The sequence below is a fragment of the Bufo gargarizans genome, chromosome 2 (assembly GCF_014858855.1).
Source record: "Bufo gargarizans isolate SCDJY-AF-19 chromosome 2, ASM1485885v1, whole genome shotgun sequence".
Classification (NCBI taxonomy): domain Eukaryota; kingdom Metazoa; phylum Chordata; class Amphibia; order Anura; family Bufonidae; genus Bufo; species Bufo gargarizans.
In genome coordinates this window covers 194,973,148-194,994,363 of record NC_058081.1, presented here as the reverse complement: position 1 = coordinate 194,994,363, position 21,216 = coordinate 194,973,148, and the positions used below count along the sequence as shown (strand labels likewise).

The 21,216-nt window shown below is 43.0% G+C and overlaps 1 protein-coding gene across 2 annotated transcripts in view; it reads right to left on the bottom strand.

The window, feature by feature from the left end:
• Window positions 1-380: 380 nt before the first annotated feature.
• Window positions 381-21,216, bottom strand: part of HMG20A (high mobility group 20A) — a 29,897-nt gene continuing 9,061 nt past the window's right edge. Inside the window, exons 4-10 of one of the 2 annotated variants that reach the window (XM_044279850.1) lie at window positions 18,526-18,658; window positions 17,808-18,023; window positions 9,534-9,666; window positions 9,242-9,273; window positions 5,225-5,300; window positions 4,903-5,118; window positions 381-774 (exon numbers count right to left, since the gene is read on the bottom strand). In XM_044279850.1, the coding sequence (XP_044135785.1) occupies window positions 638-774; window positions 4,903-5,118; window positions 5,225-5,300; window positions 9,242-9,273; window positions 9,534-9,666; window positions 17,808-18,023; window positions 18,526-18,658 (943 nt within the window). In that variant the 3' untranslated portion in view covers window positions 381-637. The remainder of the gene's footprint in view (window positions 775-4,902; window positions 5,119-5,224; window positions 5,301-9,241; window positions 9,274-9,533; window positions 9,667-17,807; window positions 18,024-18,525; window positions 18,659-21,216) is intronic. The other variant, XM_044279851.1, reaches the window with a different exon arrangement.

The window sequence follows — 21,216 nt, the reverse complement described above, 5'->3', positions numbered from 1 at the left end:
ATATTGGATGTTGTTTTTGTAATTACCATTTAGAAATGTTTGGCTGAGCAGAACTTTATTGGTATTTCTGTCATGCCACTTAGTGACCAGATGGTGATCAGGAGGGGGAACAAACCAATGCCGATATGGCACTATTTCTAACTCTTAACTGCCTATTTTTAAAAATGTAGATTTCCTCAGAAAACACCTTTAAATATTGCGGTTGGTTGCTGTGGGCATGAGGCTCACACTAGGCACTTACGTCACTCACAATTTGAAGATGTGTAAGCCAGTGTGAAAGATTTGAGAGGCAACACTGGGTATTAAAAGCAATTAAAATTAGAAAGAAAAACAAATAATAATAATTACAAAAAGGGTAATGTGTAACACGACACGTTTGGTTTCCACTAAAAAGGGATGTTTACTTTGAATAGTGTTAAGACAGCATACACCAAGCGAAAACAGCAATCATTATTTATTCACATACTGCATGCAGTGCTGCAAACCGTTAGCGGCACAGGGGAAGAAGGACTAGATTACATCTGCTCCAGTCCTCAGAGTTCCCTCAACAGTTTTGCACCACTGTGGCTAGACACCTTCTTTCTGCAGAGGAGGTCACCAGAAGGTCCTCAAAGTGTCAAGGATGTGAGATTCCTCTTCAACCTTCCAGCTGACTTAACACTTCTCGGACGCCAGAGATTAGCGCCTCGCTTTCCTTGGGATGCGTAAGCATAGCACTTTGCAGGCGGCTCATGTAAGAGTCAATAGTCTCCTGGGTTGGGGTCTCATTAGTACCTGGGCAAGGGAGGGAGAACAAGGACAATTTCCTATTAATGTACATTACATTAGACTGGCTTCACCTACCTTGCCAAACTTTAGATACAAATATTAGCAATTTCACCAGGTGTTAATGCTCTATTCATGTCCATCTTTTCCTCCATTTACTGCAACATTAAAGGGGTTGTCTCACGTCAGCAAATGGCATTTACCATGTAGAGAAAGTTAATACAAGGTACTTTCACACTAGCGTTTTTAGAATCCTCCAGGCAGTTCCGGCAACAGAACTGCCTGCCGGATCCGTTAATCCGTATACAAACAGAAATAAATTTGTTGCGGATCCGTTAGATGTATCCGGCGAAATATCGGATCAGTCTCATCCGGTATCATCTGGAATAACGGATCCGGTATTCAATTTTTTTTCAAAGATCAAAAGAGAAACCCGCTCCTCCTATGTCCCGCCCATGTGCAGACTGGAAAACCGGATGAGGCGATTTCTGGAACACTTTGTACTGGATCTGGCATTAATACATCTCTATGGGGATTTTGGCCGGCAAAAAAAAAAAACACAGCATGCTGCGGCATTTTGACAGGTCAAATACCGTACAAGGGAAGGAGCAGAAGACATCATGATGCATACTGAACGGATTGCTTTCAATTAAGAATGCATTAGGACAAAACTGATGCGTTTGTTTCCAGTATTGAGACCCTTTACCGGATTTCAATACCGGAAAAGAATAACGCTAGTGTGAAAGTACCTTAACTAATGTATTGTGATTGAAGTCCGCAATGGAGGCAATATGGACATTTATTTTTCATCACATTATACACTGCTCGTTTCCAGGAGTTACAACCACCCTGCAATTCAGCTGCGGTAGTCTTGCTTGCACACTATAGGGAAAAAATGCTGGCCTCTCTAGTGGCCGGAACCATCCCGGTTACCTCGTATCTGCACTGCAGCAGTGGCCAAAACCCCTGGATTTGAGCAGTGTATAATGAGATGGAGACAATATGGACAATCACAATACATTAGTAAGTGCCATGTATTACAGTTCTCTACATGATAAATGCCATTTGCTGAAGTGAGACAACCCCTTTAAAAAGGGACAAACAGGAATGTTTGCGAAAAAAACAAACAAAAAAACCCCCTCACTTCTTGAAAGCAGTTCCGTCCCATTCCTAAGGGTCCCGTCCCTGCTGCTACTGAGTTTCTGTAGTCAGATGCCACTTGTGAACACGTCACCACTGAGGATAATGAATGGCTGTAGCAGTGTACGAGACCACAAACAGGGCGTCACACTTATCTGCCAGGGACGGGAGACTCGTTGCTGTGGCATGAAATCTTTTTTTCGCAGTGTGTGGATGAGAATGCTTATAATCTCAACCACACTGTTGGTTCTTAGAGGAATATTTCACATGTAGCAATTGAGGTGCAGTTTCCACATTGGGGAAATAAATACATATGGTTTTGCTGTGATTTCTATGCAGATGCGGCTTTTAAAGATGGAACACATTTAGGCCTCATGCACACAACAGTTTTTTTGAGTCCGAAAATTGTGCATCTGCCCAAAAAAACGGATGCGGCATCAGTTTTTTTTTTGTAGGATCAGTTTTTTCCCACAGATCCCTTTGTAATAAATGCCTATCCTTGTCCGCAAATGTGAAAAAAAGTAGGACATCCACCTTTTTATCTTTTGCTGAAGGGAAACACGGACAACGGACACGAAACACAAACGGATGAACTATCAGCATTTTTTTGCTGACCCATTGAAATGAATGGGTCCCCTCCCCATCCTATCCGCAAAAAAAAACAAAAAAACGGAATGGAGGCCGAGAAAAACAATTATCGTGTGCATGAGGCCTTAATTACATGTTTCACCTGTAAAAAACCTCATCACAAACAGTGCCGAAACCACATGTTTTTTTCCTCAATAGGGGTTTAACCACCACTTAACAGCAGCATATGAATATACCCTTAAAAGGAGTTTTCCACCTTTTGGATACTGATGACCTATCCTCTGAATATATCAGATGGTGGGGTCAAACACAGAAGGAGACAGAAACGGAACCAGAAGACTCGGCAGCGGCTGTGCCAGCGTACTGCAGCTAGGCGCCCATTCACATTTTACAGCCATATTTTTCATAAACACAGATCCTATTCACCTGAATGGGAGCCAAGCTACAGTACGTCGACACTGCTTTTATCTGAGTATAGGTGATCAGTATCCAAGAGGTGGAAAACCCCTTTAACTGCCGTCTACATACACACACAAATTGTGTCTGGCCTTGTTTTTGCTCACTTGCCTTTTATTAGGAAAAAAAAAAAATGGCACTAGGAAAAAAAAAAAAAAAAAAAAAATGATTGTGTCCTGTATTTCATATTTCCCACAGGCTTTCAGTTAACACCTGGAGATGGCATTTTTTTTTAGCAAAAAACATGTGTCAATCCTGCCAACTTTTTTGTTGCTTTTGTTTTCTGGCTTGTAACTAACGTCATGAATGTCATGTGTTTATTCAGAGATTTTTTTCTTTTTTCTTTCTTAAGGATAAATCTATGGGAAGTCTAATCAAAAGATCACGGTCGGTACCACTACATGTCACATGGAGCAGTAGAGCAGTGTTTGATTTTCACTCTGGTGGTGCACAGCGGAACAAAGAAAAAACGTTTACCGACTGGTGAGTGCCGTGGATCTAATTTTCTCTTTCTATTGGATAAATCTATAGGAAAACACCTGAAAACAATGCAATAGCTAAGCCCCAGTGTGCTTCCTAATTTCATACTGTCTTACAGCTAACATCTGAGTGCACTTTTTTTTTTGTGGGAAACAAATGAAAAGAAAAGACATTTTTTTTCCCCCCTAAAAATGCTATGTGGGAAACCACCCTATGGTCACCTGCACATGTTGCAGATGCAGAATACGCATGTTTTTTTCATACAGACAGGCATGCTCAACCTGCGTGCCTCCAGCTGTTGCAGAACTACAACTACCATCATTCTCTGACAGCCTACAGAAGGGCATCGTGGGAGTTGTAGTTTTACAGCAGCTGGAGGGCTGCAGGTTGAGCTTCCCTGGTATAGACTAACGTGTGGAAAAACCGCAGGGTAGTACAACACCAAAGTGTATGAGATTAGACAAATCTCATGAACACTTTGCTTCTATTTATCCGTTAAAAAAATTGACCTGCCATGCAGATTTAATAAATCTGCAGCATGTCAATTATGTTTACGGATCTTTTGTCTAGATTTCACTCTTTTCAAGGTTCAAATCTATGGAAAAACCACATCAAATACCGCAATTATGTAGTGAGGTTTTTGGTGCAGAAATGCACAGATATCTACACGAAATCCAGATGTGAGATGTGAGTCTGGACTCGCACAGGTTTTTTCTTGCAGCCAGGTACTACTATAGTGAAACATAATATGTGGTGCATAAAAAGGGATTTTGCTGTCGAAGTTGCAGGGTGTCGGCCCCCCCCCCCCCCAAAAAAAAGGCATGTTCTGGCATGGATTTTTATTTCCTTGTCAGCTTCTCTATAGGACCTGAAAAGTGCATATTTTCATAATTTTTATTTTTAACAGAAGTGAATTGGAAGGGAATGAGAAACGTCACCTTCCTGATGGATCCACCTCTGGCTTTGAATAAATCAGGATTTTTTTTTTCCTTAGCCCTCATCTCTGTTCATATTCTTTAAAGAGGTACTATACTATTAGGGACATTTATGGCAGATCGCTAGGCTATGGAATAAAAGTTATATAGGTACAGGTCCCACAGAGTCCCACTCCCATCTCCAGAGAGAAGGGAGAGCAAGCTGCGCATGCGCAGTCGCCCTTCAAACACCCTTTCAAAAATGGTAGTGCTATTTTCAGAAGCCTCACAGTTGTGAATGGAAGGTGGCCGCACTTGCTCTCTATTCACTAATATGGGAGTTTCAAAAATAGCCGAGCGCGTTTGCTGGCTATTTTCGGAAGTTCCATAGCAGAGAATGGAGAACCATGTATAACAGGTGCTCTCCAATCACTTCAGGGCAACATTCTGAAGATAGCAGCCAATTCAAAGGTGGGGCCCTCACCTATGGTACAGAATAGTGTAAAGCAAAGCTTATAGAAAACACAGTACATGGCATAAAACAAATGAATTGCCACACCTGGAATAGGGACAGTCCGTAAGTAATGTGTAAGTGTCTGGCGGACATTTTGTAGGTGTTGCTGCAGCAGAGTGTTTCTCCCCTGTTCTTGGTTGAACTCGGCCTCTAGTCTCTGAACGGCAGATCTCATGCTTTCCACATGTTTCTGTAATGCGGCATTTCGTTCCTCAAACTCCATGTTTGATTTTCGGAGCTGTCTTAGCTCTGCTTCTCGCGCTAAAGATGGGATGATGAACAACACCAGAATAAGAGCACAACATGTGAAGCCTGCTTCTACCAAAAGAGAATCGCCAAGATATTAATCCCCCCAAATAAATCCTACCTTTGCTGTGATTCAGGAATTCCTCAGTGAAGATTGGAATTTCAAACATTGGCCTTTCCTTCAGAACCACGTCTTTCTGAAAGCACATGAGAATAAGATGATGGAGAGAAGAGTGTATGAGGAGGTGGGCTAAGTATGGAGGTGGTCATCCACGCACCAGACAGAAATGTGCTGCAGAACGGAGAGACATGATAAGAAGTGGGGTGAAACATGGGGAGGAAAGGTCTGCACACACAAACGCAATAACGGCATTAAGTGGGATTACTGGAAAACAATACGGCACAAGGTGAGAAATGAAATCATGTGACAAGAGCGCTGAATATATGAGAAAAACCTTATGGGTAGATTTATTAAAACCGGTGTAAAGTGAAACTGGCTTAGTTGCCCATAGAAACCAATCAGATTCCTCCTTTCATTTTCCAAAGGAGCTCTGAAAAGTAGTGGAATCTGATTGGTTAATGTTGGGCAACTAAGACTAAGTTTCCCTTTCACTAATTTTGATAAATCTACCCTTAAGAATTTAGAAAATAGATAACTAAGACTAGGGAGTATTGCCTTAAGAATGGGAATAAGTGTATGTTATCCTTTAAACACAACTGTACACTTTATATATGAAACCATTATCTAAAAAGGTGAATAAAATACATTGTCATGCACTGATCATTCACTACAGCCTTTATGAGGGTGGGATCCCATGTTGCAGTCACAGTCTGGCTAAAAGCCTAGGGCTGGTGCAGGTTGCAAAGGAATTGACTGTTAAAGCAGGGTACCGACTAATTTCATCATTTGCCCACCACTAGAAAATGGGATAAAACAACAAGGACGCCGTAGTCACCAGTTGAATCCCCAGATGCTTCCCTCCTTGAGTCCAGAGATCAGGATCCTTCAGCACTCCAGCTGCTGTGAAACTACAACTCCCAGCATGCACACTTAGTCAGCTATTCTTGTAACTACCTTACAAGTGAAAGAAGGATTCTGGGAGTTGCAGTTTCAGAACCGCTGGCGTGTCGGAGGTTGCTGAACCCTGTGCTAGTCCTTCAGAACAGTCTTGGGTTTACATGGTTGTAAACCACTGTATTAGATAAAAGGCCAGGGAGGCCAGTGATTAGCTGCAGCAGTCATGTGGGGTATACGGGCCTCTTTAATTGGTTGTTGATTGTTCATAGCTGGGATGGCCAACCTAAGGCTCTCCAGCTGTTGTAAAACTACAACTCCCAGCATGCCCAGACTGCCTACAGCAGGGCATGGTGGAAGTTGTAGTTTTACAACAGCTGGAGAGCCGCCAGATGGCCATCCCTGGTTTAAAGTGTGTGGCCATTTAAGGGGTAATTCAGTTTCATGAAACAGATTACCTATTCTCAGAAGAGCTTATCGATTTCCGATTGGCAGGAGTGCCGAGAGTCTGACCTTCACCAATCAGCTGTCTGAAGGAGCTGCGCTCTCTCCAGTGTTTACCTGCACAATATCTACTCTGTAGTGGTGGTGCAGGGTAATTACAGCTGCTCATCTCACTGAAGCAAACAGGGGCGGAAGCTGTAATTACCCTGAACTACCTTGCAGACCCCGGAGAGAATGCAGCTCTTGCACTAGCGCTGCAGCCGCTCCAAACAGCAGATTGGTGGAGGTGTCAAGAGTCAGGTCCCCATCGATCTGATACCGATATTGAAGATAGGCCATCAATAACAAAATCTCAGACAATCCCTTTATCAATCAACAGATTACCACTCAATTCCTTTGCAAACTGCACTGATTTAAAGTTCTGAGCTAAACCATGACTCAGCAGTTGAAGGGGATCTCCCACTGGGACCCCAACCAAACACTAGGCAGGGAGTCATAAGTCCTGTGCTCTGCCTCCCTGGAGGAGCTTGAATGGAGGGGCTATGCAGCATGCACACTGCTGCTCCAGTCAAAGACTATGGGGCTGATGGAAACAGCCATACACATTTGTTTGATGGTAACACTGCAGCTCCCATATTACATGGGTTGTCTATGATAACACAAGGGGGTATTCCGCTCCATGCTTGGCTTTGGGAGTTCTGAAAATAGCCTCTGGCATTCTCATGGCAGCGAAACAGAGAGATGGCCACTCTCCCTTCACGTTGGGGGGGGGGGGGGGGGGGGGGGGGTCTTCTTTTGGAGACAGGCGTGGAATCTACCTCTGGGACCCGCTCCTATCTGACATTGAAAGCCTATTCTAGTGATATGTCATCAATGCCCCAGTGGGATTACCCCTTTAAAGTAGACATTGGGTCAGCTGAGAATGCTTAGAGATTTCAGCTATGTGGCCCTAAACTACAATACAGGCTGCAACTATAAAACTATGGAGTATGTATCATGTAAATTCATTCTATTGAACTGTTAAATGGTGTTAAAAGGCAGTTATATACGTTACATGTGTCAAGTATTCTGCTAACCATCGGTGTACAGACTGAATTTGTACCTTTTTGCATGGGATAATAAGCATTGTAATGGTACCAAATATTCAACACTCCTACTCTTTACTCCTTTTATTTGAAGCATGTCTTACCTACCGAAAACACACATTATATATATTATATTATATACTACTTTACACTACCCAGCTCACCTGCAACTCTACTTTTACTATCTATAATGCTCAGTCACTTGCATGACTTGATCCATTTTTTAGATGTGCAGTACATTTGACTCCCATCATTTTGCTGTTATGTTCTTCTGACGTTTCCTTATACATAATGAAAGGAATGGTCAGAAAACTGGCCTAAAAAAAGTTGCAAACTTTGGTTCCTGGTTTGTGCAAAGATTTGCAACTCTCGGCTGTTTTCCGGTCATGGGACTTTCCTGCTAGGTGGATGGGGCCTTCCACAACCCAACAAATCTACTATAATTCAGGCAAGAAACTGGTGCAAATTAGAAATTTAATCTATACCAGTACATTAGTTGGTGAAGATTTGATTGGCACACGGACAGCTGGAAGATATGACAAACTTACTAGAGTACACATTTTAATAAACAGGACCTAGCACCTCTGCTGACATGGCAGTTTTAACAACTACAGGCATCCCGTATGTATAAAAAAATTCTAGAGTATCTATTCTTATGACTGTGATATGCCATTTATTATTCCTACTAGAAGTTATATATGAATTGTGAGCCGTCTGCCACAAAGATCTAACTTGGTGTTACCAGTTGAGGTGTCCCTCTACACAGTCTGCAACTATCCAATCAGTGCTGCCAGTTTCAGCCTGTGCAGGGACAAACTCCCCCAACCTGTGAAACCCAGTTTAACCTTTGAGGACTGTTGGCAATCCATATGTAACTTCCAGCAAGATAAAGGAATGGCACAACACAGTAATAACAGAGGCTCCAGAATGATTATATAGTTACTAAAACAGATGCCAAGTCCTCTGCAAGACTGGTATGAATTGCCAGTCTTCATAGTTTGCCCCTAATGTGGTCTGAGATTTTTGAACTATCTTGATAGGTCATCAATATGTGATCAGTGGCAGGACCTCTGCTCATCAGCTGTTTGAGAAGGAACCGGAGCTCGCAGTAGCAACATGGCCTTCTCGCAGCTTTGCCCAAGCCACATGACGTCATGTTCACATGGTCTAGGAGCAACTCAGCCCCATTGAAGTGTATAGGCCTGAGCTGCGATACCAAGCACAGCTGCTATCAAATGGATGGCACTGCGCATGGTGATACTGCAAGCGCCGGTGGCTTCTCAAACAGCTGATCTGCGGGGGTCTCTGGTGTCAGATCTCCACCGATCAGATACTGAAGTCCTATCCAGAGGAGAACAAAAAAAAAAAAAACTCGGAAAACCCCTTCAACTTTCTTCCCTTTGATTAAGTAACCAGTTGCGGGTCATTATTTTAGAATCTTCATATTGTCAGAGTTCATAAGCCCATGTTTTCCATTCTTTAACAATCCTTAACCCAGGAAAGGACTTTCTGCAGGTCAGAGTTAAGGTCAGTCAGAAAATCACAGTTGTAAAAAACATGTATACGGGGCTTCATTATGGAGAAGAATCCTCACCTCAGGGTCACTGGAGATTGTACGGGATCCTTCTAAAAATAGAGAGAGGAATCATGAAGGAAATTCTCTCTTTTGAGCCATTGAACATATACTGAATCTAACTGATAATACTCAAATCAACTATCCATCTCATAAAAGCAGCTCCATGTCAAACTAGACACACACCACCTGGCATTCTAGCCCTTCACCAAAAGCCATCTGCCTTTCTTCACCCCCTGCCTTTCAGACACACCAGCCCTTCACCCAATCTGTGTGAGCGCTCAACCCCAACTTCTTTCTCACCACACCTCACCCTGCCTCTGCTGCCTCCCCTTCTGACGACTCTGTGCCTTGCGGCTGTAAGATCGGTAGGCCTCTGTTTTCTGATACTGCTGCAGTTCCTTTGTATACCGTTCCTTGTCTCTTTCCGCTTCATCCAGGTAACGCTAGAACAACACATATAGCTCAGTGCTGGTGGAGGCGGAGAGAGTTTACGGGGATAGGGCAGACAGAAAAGTCTATGAACAGGTAGGTGAAATAGAGAACAAGGAGATTCAAGACTGGATGCAGATGGAAAGATTAGACACAGACGAGGTCGTGAATAGGGCATGTAAAGAAACAGTCATTTTAGGCTTGAAGGGATTAGAAAATTAAATTCAGAAGAAAAACAATGTTGTTGAAGAGAGCAAATTAATTTTAATGATAGAAAATCTAAAAAACAAACAACTAACTCAACAATGAGATGCTTACAAGACTGTAAACATAAAACCCTTAGGACACTTACCATCTTCTTCATGGTCCTGATAAGTTGTCATTTACGCTTTGGTTGCATTATTACACATGAATGGAAGAACATAATCTATTTACACATTGGTATTTTTGTCAGTGCTGTGCGATGTTACATACTCTGCATGCAGGGGACACAACAGTAAACCAGAACTGCTGCCCCTTCATCCTCAGGATGGGTATAGGTCCCAGAGGTTGGATGCCCACTGATCACAAAGTGATTGCATATCCTAGCCGTATACCCTACCCTCCCATGGGAATACTACTTTAAAAGGGGAGACTTATACCATCTGGTCAGTGGGGGTTTGACACCCAGGACGATCAGCTGCTTGAGAAGGCACCAATACTTGCAGTAGAGCCACGGTCTTCTCTCAGCTCACCAAGCACAATGCTGTACATTGTGTAGAGTTTGTGCTTGGTATCACTTTTGTGGGACTGAGCTGTGCCAAGGACATGTGACCGATGAACGCGACATCATATAGCCTTGGCTAAGCTGCGAGAAGGCCACGGTACTGCTGCAAGCACCTGTGCTTTCTGAAACAGTTAAACGGCAGGGGTCCCAGGTGTCTGACCCCCACCGATCAGATAATGACGACCTATCCTGCGGATTCTTCATCTGTATAAAAGTCTTGGAAAGGGTCAACTACTTTTACCGGTAACTGGATTTTCCAATAGCCTCCACAACGGAACTCTTAGGAGGGTGCCTCCCCAGGACAGGAAACAACGTAGAAGCTAAAGTTTAAAAGGCTCCCTCCCTTTACCCGATTCAGTTAATGACATAGGACTCGTTAGTAATGCAAGAAGTGTATTCAAATATTCAACAATATAATCCAACATAAATCATGTTATAAGAAACACAAAAAGGGGTAGGGAAAGCTCCAGTGCCGTTCTGGAGGCTATTGGAAAATCCACTTACCGGTAAGAGTAATTAACCCTTTTCCCCGGCACCTCCACAATGGCACTCTCAGGAGGAGTAACAGAGAAACAAATAATTTTAGGGTGGGACTACCGCAGATAACACTTCTGCCAACTGCTAAATCATAGTTATGGAGCACATCCAACTTGTAATGTTTGAAAAAAGTATTCGGGTTTGCCCATGTGGCTGCCCTGCATATGTGTTGCACAGACGCCAAGGCAGATACGCTCTGATAAGAGTGAGATTTTATCCCCCTAGGGGGAGTCAAGTTCTTCTGCAGATATGCAATGGTATTCTTGCTTGCTGCCAATCCTTTATGCTGGCCTTGATATTGAAGAAGATGGTCTGAGTTCCTGAATTCCTTGGAGACATCCAGGCAAGTTAGTATGCATCGTCTTACATCCAGATTATGATATCTTTTATCTATTTAGGAGGATGGCTTTGGGCAAAAGGATGGTAAGCATACCTCTGGCGATGGAACCTGGAAACAACCTTAGGTAGAAACATAGGGGTATGCCTGAGAACAATACTATCTTCCAAAACCGTGAGGTTAGGTGATCTACAGGAAAAGGCCTTCTGGCCGATGCGATTGCCAATAAAAAGGTGGTTTTGTACGTTAAAAGTTTTAGTGGAATATCCTGTAAGGGTTCAAATGGTACATCCATCAGAACTTCAAGCGCCAGGTTTAAATCCCAAGGAGGTATAATGGAATGAACAAACGGAAACCGCCTTGTCGTGCCTTTTAGGAATCATTTTATCAGGGGCAGGTCTGCCAACTTTATTTATAGAAAGTTACTAAATGCTGATATTTGCACTTTAAGGGTGCTTGGTCTGAGTCTCTTATCTAGGCCGGATTAAAAGTAAATCCAATATAAGAGGAACATCAGGGTCTCGACTATTATACCATCTATTCCCTGCAAATTTTAAGAAGGCTTTCCGTGTTCTTGAAAAGATCTTGGAAGTTGTGTCCTTTTTAACTTAGTGGAAATTACTGGCTCTGACAGACCTTTTTGTTTTAATATAAACTTGCTCAGTTTCCAAGCTGTTAGATGTAACTGAGATACACTTGGATGAGATACTGGTCCCTGATGCAGTAGACCTGGATACGAGGGGAGAGACCAGAATTTCCCCACCGCAAGATCGAATAGGAGAGGAAACCAGGATCTTTTCGGCCAGAAGGGTGCCATCAGAATCAATTGCGCTCTTTCCTCCACTACCTCCATCAATACTCTTGGAATTAAACTGAAGGGCGGAAAAGCATAAAGTAGACCTACTGAGCAAGGGGCAAACAGAGCGTCTACAATCAGAGGTTGATCCCAAACGGAGAGGGAACAGAATTTTTCTACTTGTCTGTTTTTCCGATCCGCAAAAAAGGTCAACGGTCCGGGTATCCCATTTTTTTTAGATCTGTTTGAAAATGTTGGGGTCTAGTGACCATTTCTATATACAAACCAACAGAAAAAAAATGACGTGTTGTTAAACAAGCAGGAAGTGCTCAAACCCATATGCAGTTGTGCATGTGTATACAGGGGAACAAATCCTGCACTTGTAGCCCGTTGCTAATGGAAATCCCCAGCAAAAATGCATACAGTGGAGGATGCCCGCAGCAGACCACAAGTACCACAATAGACATCCTACAAATGATAGCAATTATGTGGCTGTTATAACCAATATAATAACATTTGCAAAACCAGGTGCACTCTGCGGTCTTACTAAACCCTCATACTGATGTTAAAATTGAGAGATTAGCCAAGATATCCTACTGTGGAGGACATGTCTGAGCCCGAGCCAAGGTTTCTCAAATAGCTAAGGACCTAAGACTCGCCTACCTGTGCCGTATGGGCAATACCAGGAGCCAGTGGTATCAGCCAGCCAGTCTTGAATGTAGGACTCGCAGACTCCTCCCATTGCAAGCATGGCTACATGCTGGAGGTAACTGGTGAGTCAGACCTTACGCTCCTATAATTTGCCCACTGGCCCCTGGTATTGCCCATACGGCACAGGTAAGTGAGTGTTAGGTCCCAAGCTATTTGAGAAACCTTGGCGCGGTGCTCAGCCTCCACAGTAGGATATGTTGGCTAATCTCTCAATTTTAACATCAGTATGAGGGTTTAGTAAGGCCACAGAGTGCACCTGTCTTTACAAATGTTATTATATTGTCTAGTGACCATTCTCCTTCTTTCAAACATACCCTGCTGAGAGAGTGTGTCTCTGTTTTCTATTTGCCTTTTAGATGGACAGCAGTCAAAGAATTCAGTTTTTGTCCGCCCAAGGAAAAAAAATAAAAAATTCCCTGAAAGATCTCGCAGTTTTGCTTTTTGTCCCTCCTTGCCTGTTTAGATAGGCCACAGTGGTGGAGTTGTTGGGACAGAATCTTTACATGTTGGGATCTTACAGTCGACTGTAGAGAGAGAAGTACCTTGAAGACTGCCATCAGCTCTATTAAATTGGAGGATGCTGCCTCCATCTTTTGACTCCAAATACCTTGTACTACTTGATCTTTGGTGTGTACCCTCTCATCCTTGACTGTTGGCGTCGGTTGTAATAACAACTTTATTTGTATGTCGCCAGAATACTCCTCTTTGAAGATTTTTTCTGATCTTCCACCAAAGGATAGGCTGTTTTATTCAGGGCTGTGGAGTCGGTACATAAATGCTCCGACTCCTCAGTTTTTTGTACTTCCGACTCCCCGACTCCTCTGTATTTAATATGCGAATGTATTTTATACATTCCTTGAAGGAAAGAAAGAAGTTCTTCTAAGCTCTTCTAGCACAGAGAGGTAGTTGGGCAGAAGCTGCTGCCTTCTCCTTTGTGTGCTGATCTTCTGCTGAAGACAGAGCAGTGGGAGGATCCAAGAAGGGACATTTATTTTAAAACATGATTTCCCTAGAAGAATCCCATAGTCATGTTTAAAGTTTAAGATAACATTCTGAGTTTACACGTTTTATAGCCTTAGCTGAATGACAGCAGTTTTTCCAATGGTTTACAGCAGGGATGTCAAACTCGTGGCCCTCCAGCTGTTGCAAAACTACAACTCCCATCATGCCTGGGCATACTACAGCTATCATGGAATGATGGGAGTTGTAGTTTTGCAACATCTGGAGGGCCATGAGTTTGACATCCATGGTTTACAACTTCAGTCTTGAACTATTGACCCTCCATTCCCTTCACTTATACAAGTGTCTCTAGTCCTGCAAAACACACATTTACTTAATCCCTTATCAGTGAGAGGCGAGGCTAACAACACAATGGAAAGTATATGTATTGCCACTCCTAATTGTGCATTGCGTGCCATATAGTGAAGCATATGAAAAGCATGCTTCTTCACATCACTGAACGCGTTTGTTTTGCGGTTACGTGAGGCACTGCATGCATTGGCCTTTATTCTTACAGTAGAGAAGTCATTAATTATAACTGTTTATGAATTCGGACATTTAAACTTGCTTTTTTATTTTTTTATTCCAATTTAAATTTAGTAGGAGTCGGAGTCGGTTCATTTTTTGCCGACTCCGACTCCAGGTACCCAAAATTGACTCCGACTCCGAGACTCCGACTCCACAGCCCTGGTTTTATTTTTAGAGGAACCTTTATTCTTTTTTCTAGGGTGTTTTGATTTCCAACAAAGGTTTTTAAGAGAAACGTTTGTAGTGTCCTTGTGTGATGCTGGGCCCACCTGACTGCTGGAATTGAGGAAGTTAAATGGCCCAATAGCGTCATGATGTCCCTGATGGGCACTATTCTGGACTCGCAAAATAGCAGGAACTTTTGAGAGAGGGAAGTCTGTTTCTCTTGAGGGAGGAAAGACATAAGATTGTGGGAGTCCAACATGACACGCAATTTTTTTTTCTGCTGACTGGGAGCTAGGTCTGATTTTTCTTTGTTTATCAACCAGACCAAATCTAACAACATCCTTTGTACAATCTGCAGATAAACCTGGAGATCTTGAAGGGATGGGGCTGCCACCAAAAAAATTGTCCAGATATGGGACGATCAATATTCCTCAAAGATGAAAAAAACTCATTACTTCGGCCATAATTTTTAAAAAAATTCTGGGGCCTAGAATTGGAAGTGACATTTTTTTCCCCTTCAGAAATATCGCAATCCTGATAAATTTTTGATAGTTCCTGTGAATGGGTACTTGATAGTATGCATCGGAGAGATCCAGGGTTACCATGTAGCAATCGTGAATCAAAAGATTCACCGTTGACTTGGTTGTCTCCATCTTGAATAGGTCGGATAGGTCTTTGATAATAAAACTAAAGTTTAACAATGTGAAAGACTTGTTCAGTTTTTGGATTAAAAAGATGGTGAATAAAACCCTGTTCCCTCATAATCCTTTGGAACCGGAATTATACCTCCCTTCTGCAGAAGAGTCAGTATTTCTGATTCTAGAGCTCACTATTTTTTATGCAAAGGCCTGTTGTAATTGTAGAAATCTCGAGGAGCTGCAATGAATTCTAGTTTGTAACCTTCACTTATGGTACTCCAGGAGAGGTTGAAATATTTTCCCAGGCCAAGGAAAATCTGTTTAGTCTGACTGCTACCTAAAATTTGGCGTCATTGTAAGGATTTTGCAGTAGCTTCTGGAGTGAACAGAAAACCTCTCCCCTTTCCTTTAGGGGGTTGCCATTCCCAGAGTCCTCTTTTCTCTTTTGGTCTGATCTGGTTCTTTTCCGATTCCAAAAGGACAGTCTTTGTTGGTAGAACTTAGAGTCCGAAGGAAAGCCTTTTATCTTGTCTGATGCCTTTTCCAGAATATCATCTAAAACTGACCCGAACAACTTATGCTCCATTCCGTGTGAGGGGGATAAGTCGACTATTTGAGCTGGCGTCTTCAGACCAGGATCTGAGCCATATAGCTCTACGTGTGGCATTTGAGAGGGCTGAGGATCTAGCGGAGAGCTTTACCAGATCCGCAGAGGCATCAGACCCAAAAATTTGAGGCCTGCTTCAGAATAGGGATGGAGGCTAGGATTTCCTCTCTGGGAGTACCTGCCAATTGAGTTAAGCAGACAGATAATGATCTGGAAGTACAGGTTGCCACTATACTGGGTCTTAGCATAGCAGTGTTTGTCTCCCATGCCCGTTTGAGAAGACCCTCACATTTTTTTGTCCATCGGGTCTTTTAAAAAGGCCCATATCTTCAAAGGCCAGAGAACTGGGGCATCAATTTTGGGAGTTTTATCCCACAAAGCTGAATCCGATTCTGAAAAAGGGATATTTACTCTTAACGGCATTTGGAATTGTATTTCTCTTTTTGGGATCTTTACATTCCTTCGCGATTAACATTTTTATGTTATTATGGATGGGAAACACTTTTCTCCTAGCCCCTGAAACATATGGTCTTGAATCGTTTGAGGTTCTTTTACAACCTCAATTTTCATAGCGGCTCTTATGGTTTTTAATAATTTTTCCGTATCTTCAGGGATACAGAAAAGGTTTACTCCGAACCGTCCTCAGAGAATTCATAATTTGTGTCTAAGAATATTTCCCCATCATCATCTGGTTCATATTGAAAATCCGACATCTGTGATCTTTGTGAGGTTGATGGTTGGGGGGGAATATGGTGGTAATCTTGAGTCTATTACCGCTTTTACTTCTTCCTTAAATCATATTTTTAATGGATTCTAGGAAGGGTGGGAATTCTTCGGTCACTACTTTGTCCATGCACCTGGAACAAAGCGCCTTTTTAGTTTTAGACAGCAGAGTTTTCTTGCAAACTGCACACTTTTTCCACCCTGATTCTCCAGCAGAGGTAATGGTAATAATAGCAATCAGGGCAATAGCAAAAAAGGGCTAATTTAGGGTCCAGCACCAACACCAGTGGGGGAATGCTATACTGAAATATTGTGCCACTCCCACTCTAATAGCAACACATAAGGCACAATACTGGAAGGAGGCTTTGGGCGGCAGAAAGATCTACAGTGATGAATGGAAAAGGTGTCCACACTTACACGGTTTGCTCTCCGTACACCGCTATACGACTTCTGAAAACAGCACAGCCAACTTGCTCGGCTACACTCGAAAGTCCCATAGTAGTGAAAGGGGAGCCAGCTGCGCATGCGCGGTGCATTCTCCTTCATTTCAGGGTCCTTGTTCTGGAGATAGGAGGGGGTCTGAGAGGTGGACCCCCACCTATCTGACACTTATGGCATATCTTAGCGACCTGCCATCAATGCCTCAAATAATGAAGTATTTTTAATGCATGGAGGAAAAAGTTTTTTTTGGGCTCTTTTCTTTAATACTTTTAAACATTTTAATTAACTTTTATTTATATTTTAGTGCCACTAGTGGACTTGAACATCCGATCTTCTGATCGTGGATATCATACACTGCAATACTTTTGTACTGTGTTATGCCTGTCTGGCAAGACCTAATAGGTGTACTTCGGTAATGGACACAGGGGCCAAATTTGCGGACGATGGGGTGACAGAAGGAACCTGTCCCTCTTTCTAATCACTAAGAAGCCGTGGTCGCCACTAAGGGATTTAACTACTGGGTTAGTGGTAATCACACGGACAGAGCTTCTGTGCTTGGGTTATCACAATGGATTATATTAATGGCATTGTGTGGGCAATACACCCCCGCAGATCATGTATGGCATTTTGTACTAAGGGATTACTAGAGGGTGTCCTGAGCAGGGGTCCTCTTCCCTCTGCTGTCCACACGCTCTAATAGACCATATGGAAAAAGGTTGTGATGACAGAACAACCCATGTAAATGGTTTACCATCCAAATGAAAAAGAGTTACAGCTGCTATGACAAATACATAAGTGTGCACCATTGTATAGAATATGTAATTTAGTGGTAGAGAGATGTTGCTGAAGTTTGTTAGTGTGGCACTGAAGACTGACAAGACTATGGTAGACTGTAAAATTTGATCACCTGTTTCTCTTCAGCAGGCAACTTGCTCCATTCACTACCAACAATCCTGGTAATTTCTGGAAATGGGACGTCTGGACGCTCCGTTCTTAGCTGTTCCCTTCTTTCATTCATGAAGCGTACATATCCCGTCAGTGGAGCTTTAGGAGCATTGTTATCACGTGGGCTTCTTTTCCTCTTGCGTCCTTTAGTCCACCCTCCACGCCGAGGTCTTGGTTGCTGACAGCAGAAGATTATATGCATCAGGCATACAATATCCCTTACATGCTCACCTTCAATACAATTTATAGATAAAGATAGAAGCTATGCACAGTATCTATATTATCTTAAAGGGGTTCTCTGGGCTGGTAATGTAGATTACCTATCTTCAAGATAGGTCATCAATATCAGATCGGCGGGGGTCCGACACCCCCACCGATCAGCTGTATGAGGAGATGGTGCGCGAAGTGCACATGCCGTCTCTCTTCCTGCTGCTGCTGCTACGTCTAAGGCAAAGCAGAGATGAGAGAAGGCACGTGCAGACTGTCCGTGCCATCTCCTCATACAGCTGATCGTCTGGGATGCCGGGTGTAGGACCCCCGCCGATCTGATATTGATTACCTATTCCGAGGATAGGTCATCAATATAAAAAGCCTGGAGAACCTCTTTAAGGTTTACTTACATTAGCAATACCTAGCATTAGCATTCAGCCCCCCCCCCCCCCACTTTTTACCCCACTCACCTCTTCAACTGGAAGTTCCCCACTGTCTAACAATTGCTGCTCCACACGCTGAGTCTGGTTATCTTGCACTTCTTTTTGAGAGGTAGGACCATGAAGTCCTCCATGACTTTTTGAGGAATCTCCACTTAGGATCCTGAGAGACAGAAAGCATTACTTTCATAACCATCAGTCATATAAAATTTAAAGGAAACTTGTCAGTAACTTATGCACTAAAGCACCATCACTGGCTTATATTGTAGTTGATTCGTTTTCCAACCATGTCCCTATATGTATTGCTTCTTGCTGCTTCACACCACATACATTGTATGTGGTACATATAGCACAGTAAGGGTTCATTGCCACGTCCGTAAGTGTTTTGCGTTTAGCAAAACACGGACACCGGCCATGTGCAGTCCGCACATGGCCGGCCACGTGCTAGAAATGCCTATTCTTGTCCGTGGCTGCGAACCAGAACAGGACACGCTCCATCTTTTTTTGTGGGTCAGCGGAATGGAACTACAGATGCAGACAGCACACTGTGTGCTGTCCGCATCTTTTGCGGGCCTATTGAAATTAACGGGTCCACACCTGTTCCACAAAATTGCATACGGACGTGTGAATGGACCCTAAATCTGAGCAATCTTTTTTCCTTATGCTGAGCCAGAAGCAGATTCAGCCCAGTAAGAGCTCAAGCACATGAGTCATGACGTTACCGTTTTTTGCAGTCCGCAAATGGCAGATCTGCAAAACGCAGATGTCGGCTGCGTGCATTTTGTGGAACGAAACATCCTTGCCTCTACAGAATTGTCCCATCCTTGTCTGTAAAAACGGACAATAATAGGACAAGTTCTATTATTTTGCGGGGCCACAGAACAGAGATACTTTTGCGTTCCCAGTAAAGTGAATGGGTTTGTGTGCATGAGCCCTAATTGAATACTGCTTCTGACTGCACAAGTTCAGGCTGCAAGACTGTCTGTGATAATAACAAGGCTGGCAATGTGATGAGATGTTGGATTCATACATTACTGTGTCTGTACCATTTGAACTATGTATCACCCAATGGTGATATCACCCAGTTCGGTGCAGGCTGCCTCATATGTGACAGAGCAATTATGTTCTGACTGATGGAAGAACGGATTACATGTTGGGTTTCGCCCACATCTGTACTGAAAGATCCGTCAGGAGATTCAGTTGCAGATTGTGTAAGAAATACAGGACAGAATAGCGTGACATACTGCGTCTTTCTGCTCGTTAAAAGTCAGGTTTTCTAATAGAAACCAGATCCTGTTACAGTCAGTGCAGTATGTCAGAGGGCGTACATTTCTGACATTTGATGGAAATGCCTCTTCCATTATTTTAATTGTTCTCTTTCTATAATGGATGGTTTTGTGATTATTGTAATTTATTTTGTGCCAGGGCAATTTTGCATTTTTATTTTCCACTTCCAGCCTTCCCAGAGCCATACCATTTTTATTTTTCCATTCACATAGCCATAAGAGGGCTTGTTTTTTACAGGACAAAAGCTGTACTTTCTAATGTCTCCCAAAAAAACACAACACACCACCACCACAGTAAATCTGATTTGTTAGCTTCATTCTCTGGGTCAGTACAATTACAATGATACCACATTTATATAGTTTTTCTTGTGTTTTAATACTGATTAAAAAAACTAATAGGATGCTTACATATAAAATCATTTTCTCTCAGAGTTCATTGGGGAACACAGATGACCATGTGTATATCTGCTGCCACTCGGAGGAGACACCAAGCAAAAAAGTGTACTTACGGGGTGGAAGCTGTGTCCTCCAATGAACTTAACGAGAGAAGGATTTTACAGGTAAGCACAAAAAATCCTATTTTCTCGCTCGTATCGTTGGGGGACACAGAAGACCATGGGAAGAGAACAAGACCAGAATGAATCCAAAACCTTTCATAAGGCCCCGCACAGAATTGCAGGGGAAGGACACACCAAAAACCCTGGAAAAAAAAAAATGGGCAGGAAGAGCCATTCCCAGGAAGGCTAGCCAGAGAGTGGCTGAATACACAAAGGCCTGGCTGGGCAGAAGAAGAACAGCACAGGGGATACAAGCAACAGCTTAGGAAACTTCGGAAGAAGAGGAGAGCATACAGAATATCCACAGATGGACCAGAAAGAAACAAGTCAGTCACCAGAACAAAACAAAAACAAAACCTGGGCCCAGAAAACTTGTAATAAAGTGATACCCTAGGATCAGTACCCCAGGAAAAAAACACCCTAGAGTGATCAACAGACACAACATGGCATGAGAAAAAAAAAAAACTAACTGGAAAATGGTGTCTGGAAACCGAGGGACAAAATTGCAGACGTGACAAATCTTGCCCAACATGAGGGAAGAAGTAGGGGTGCCAGAAGGCAACAACCCTGAATTGCATCCCAGGCTGCAAGAGGAGAACACCACTTCAGCAAGACCATGAACAAGTCAGGGCTAGAGAACCTGGATGTCTGACATGACCATGGCCCACAAGAAAAAGATCTTGTGGGAGAGAAGAGACAATGGAACAAGGCAGTAGAAGAGGCCGATGCGGCTCAGTAGAGAACCAGTATTAGTGATGACAATAAAGACAGTAAGACCGCTCTATCCGGCGAGGGAAGAATTGCAGACAACTCACATATGCAACTGGATAAGTGCATACCCAAACTCCACCAGAAAATAACGCTGGTGCCGTCACAGT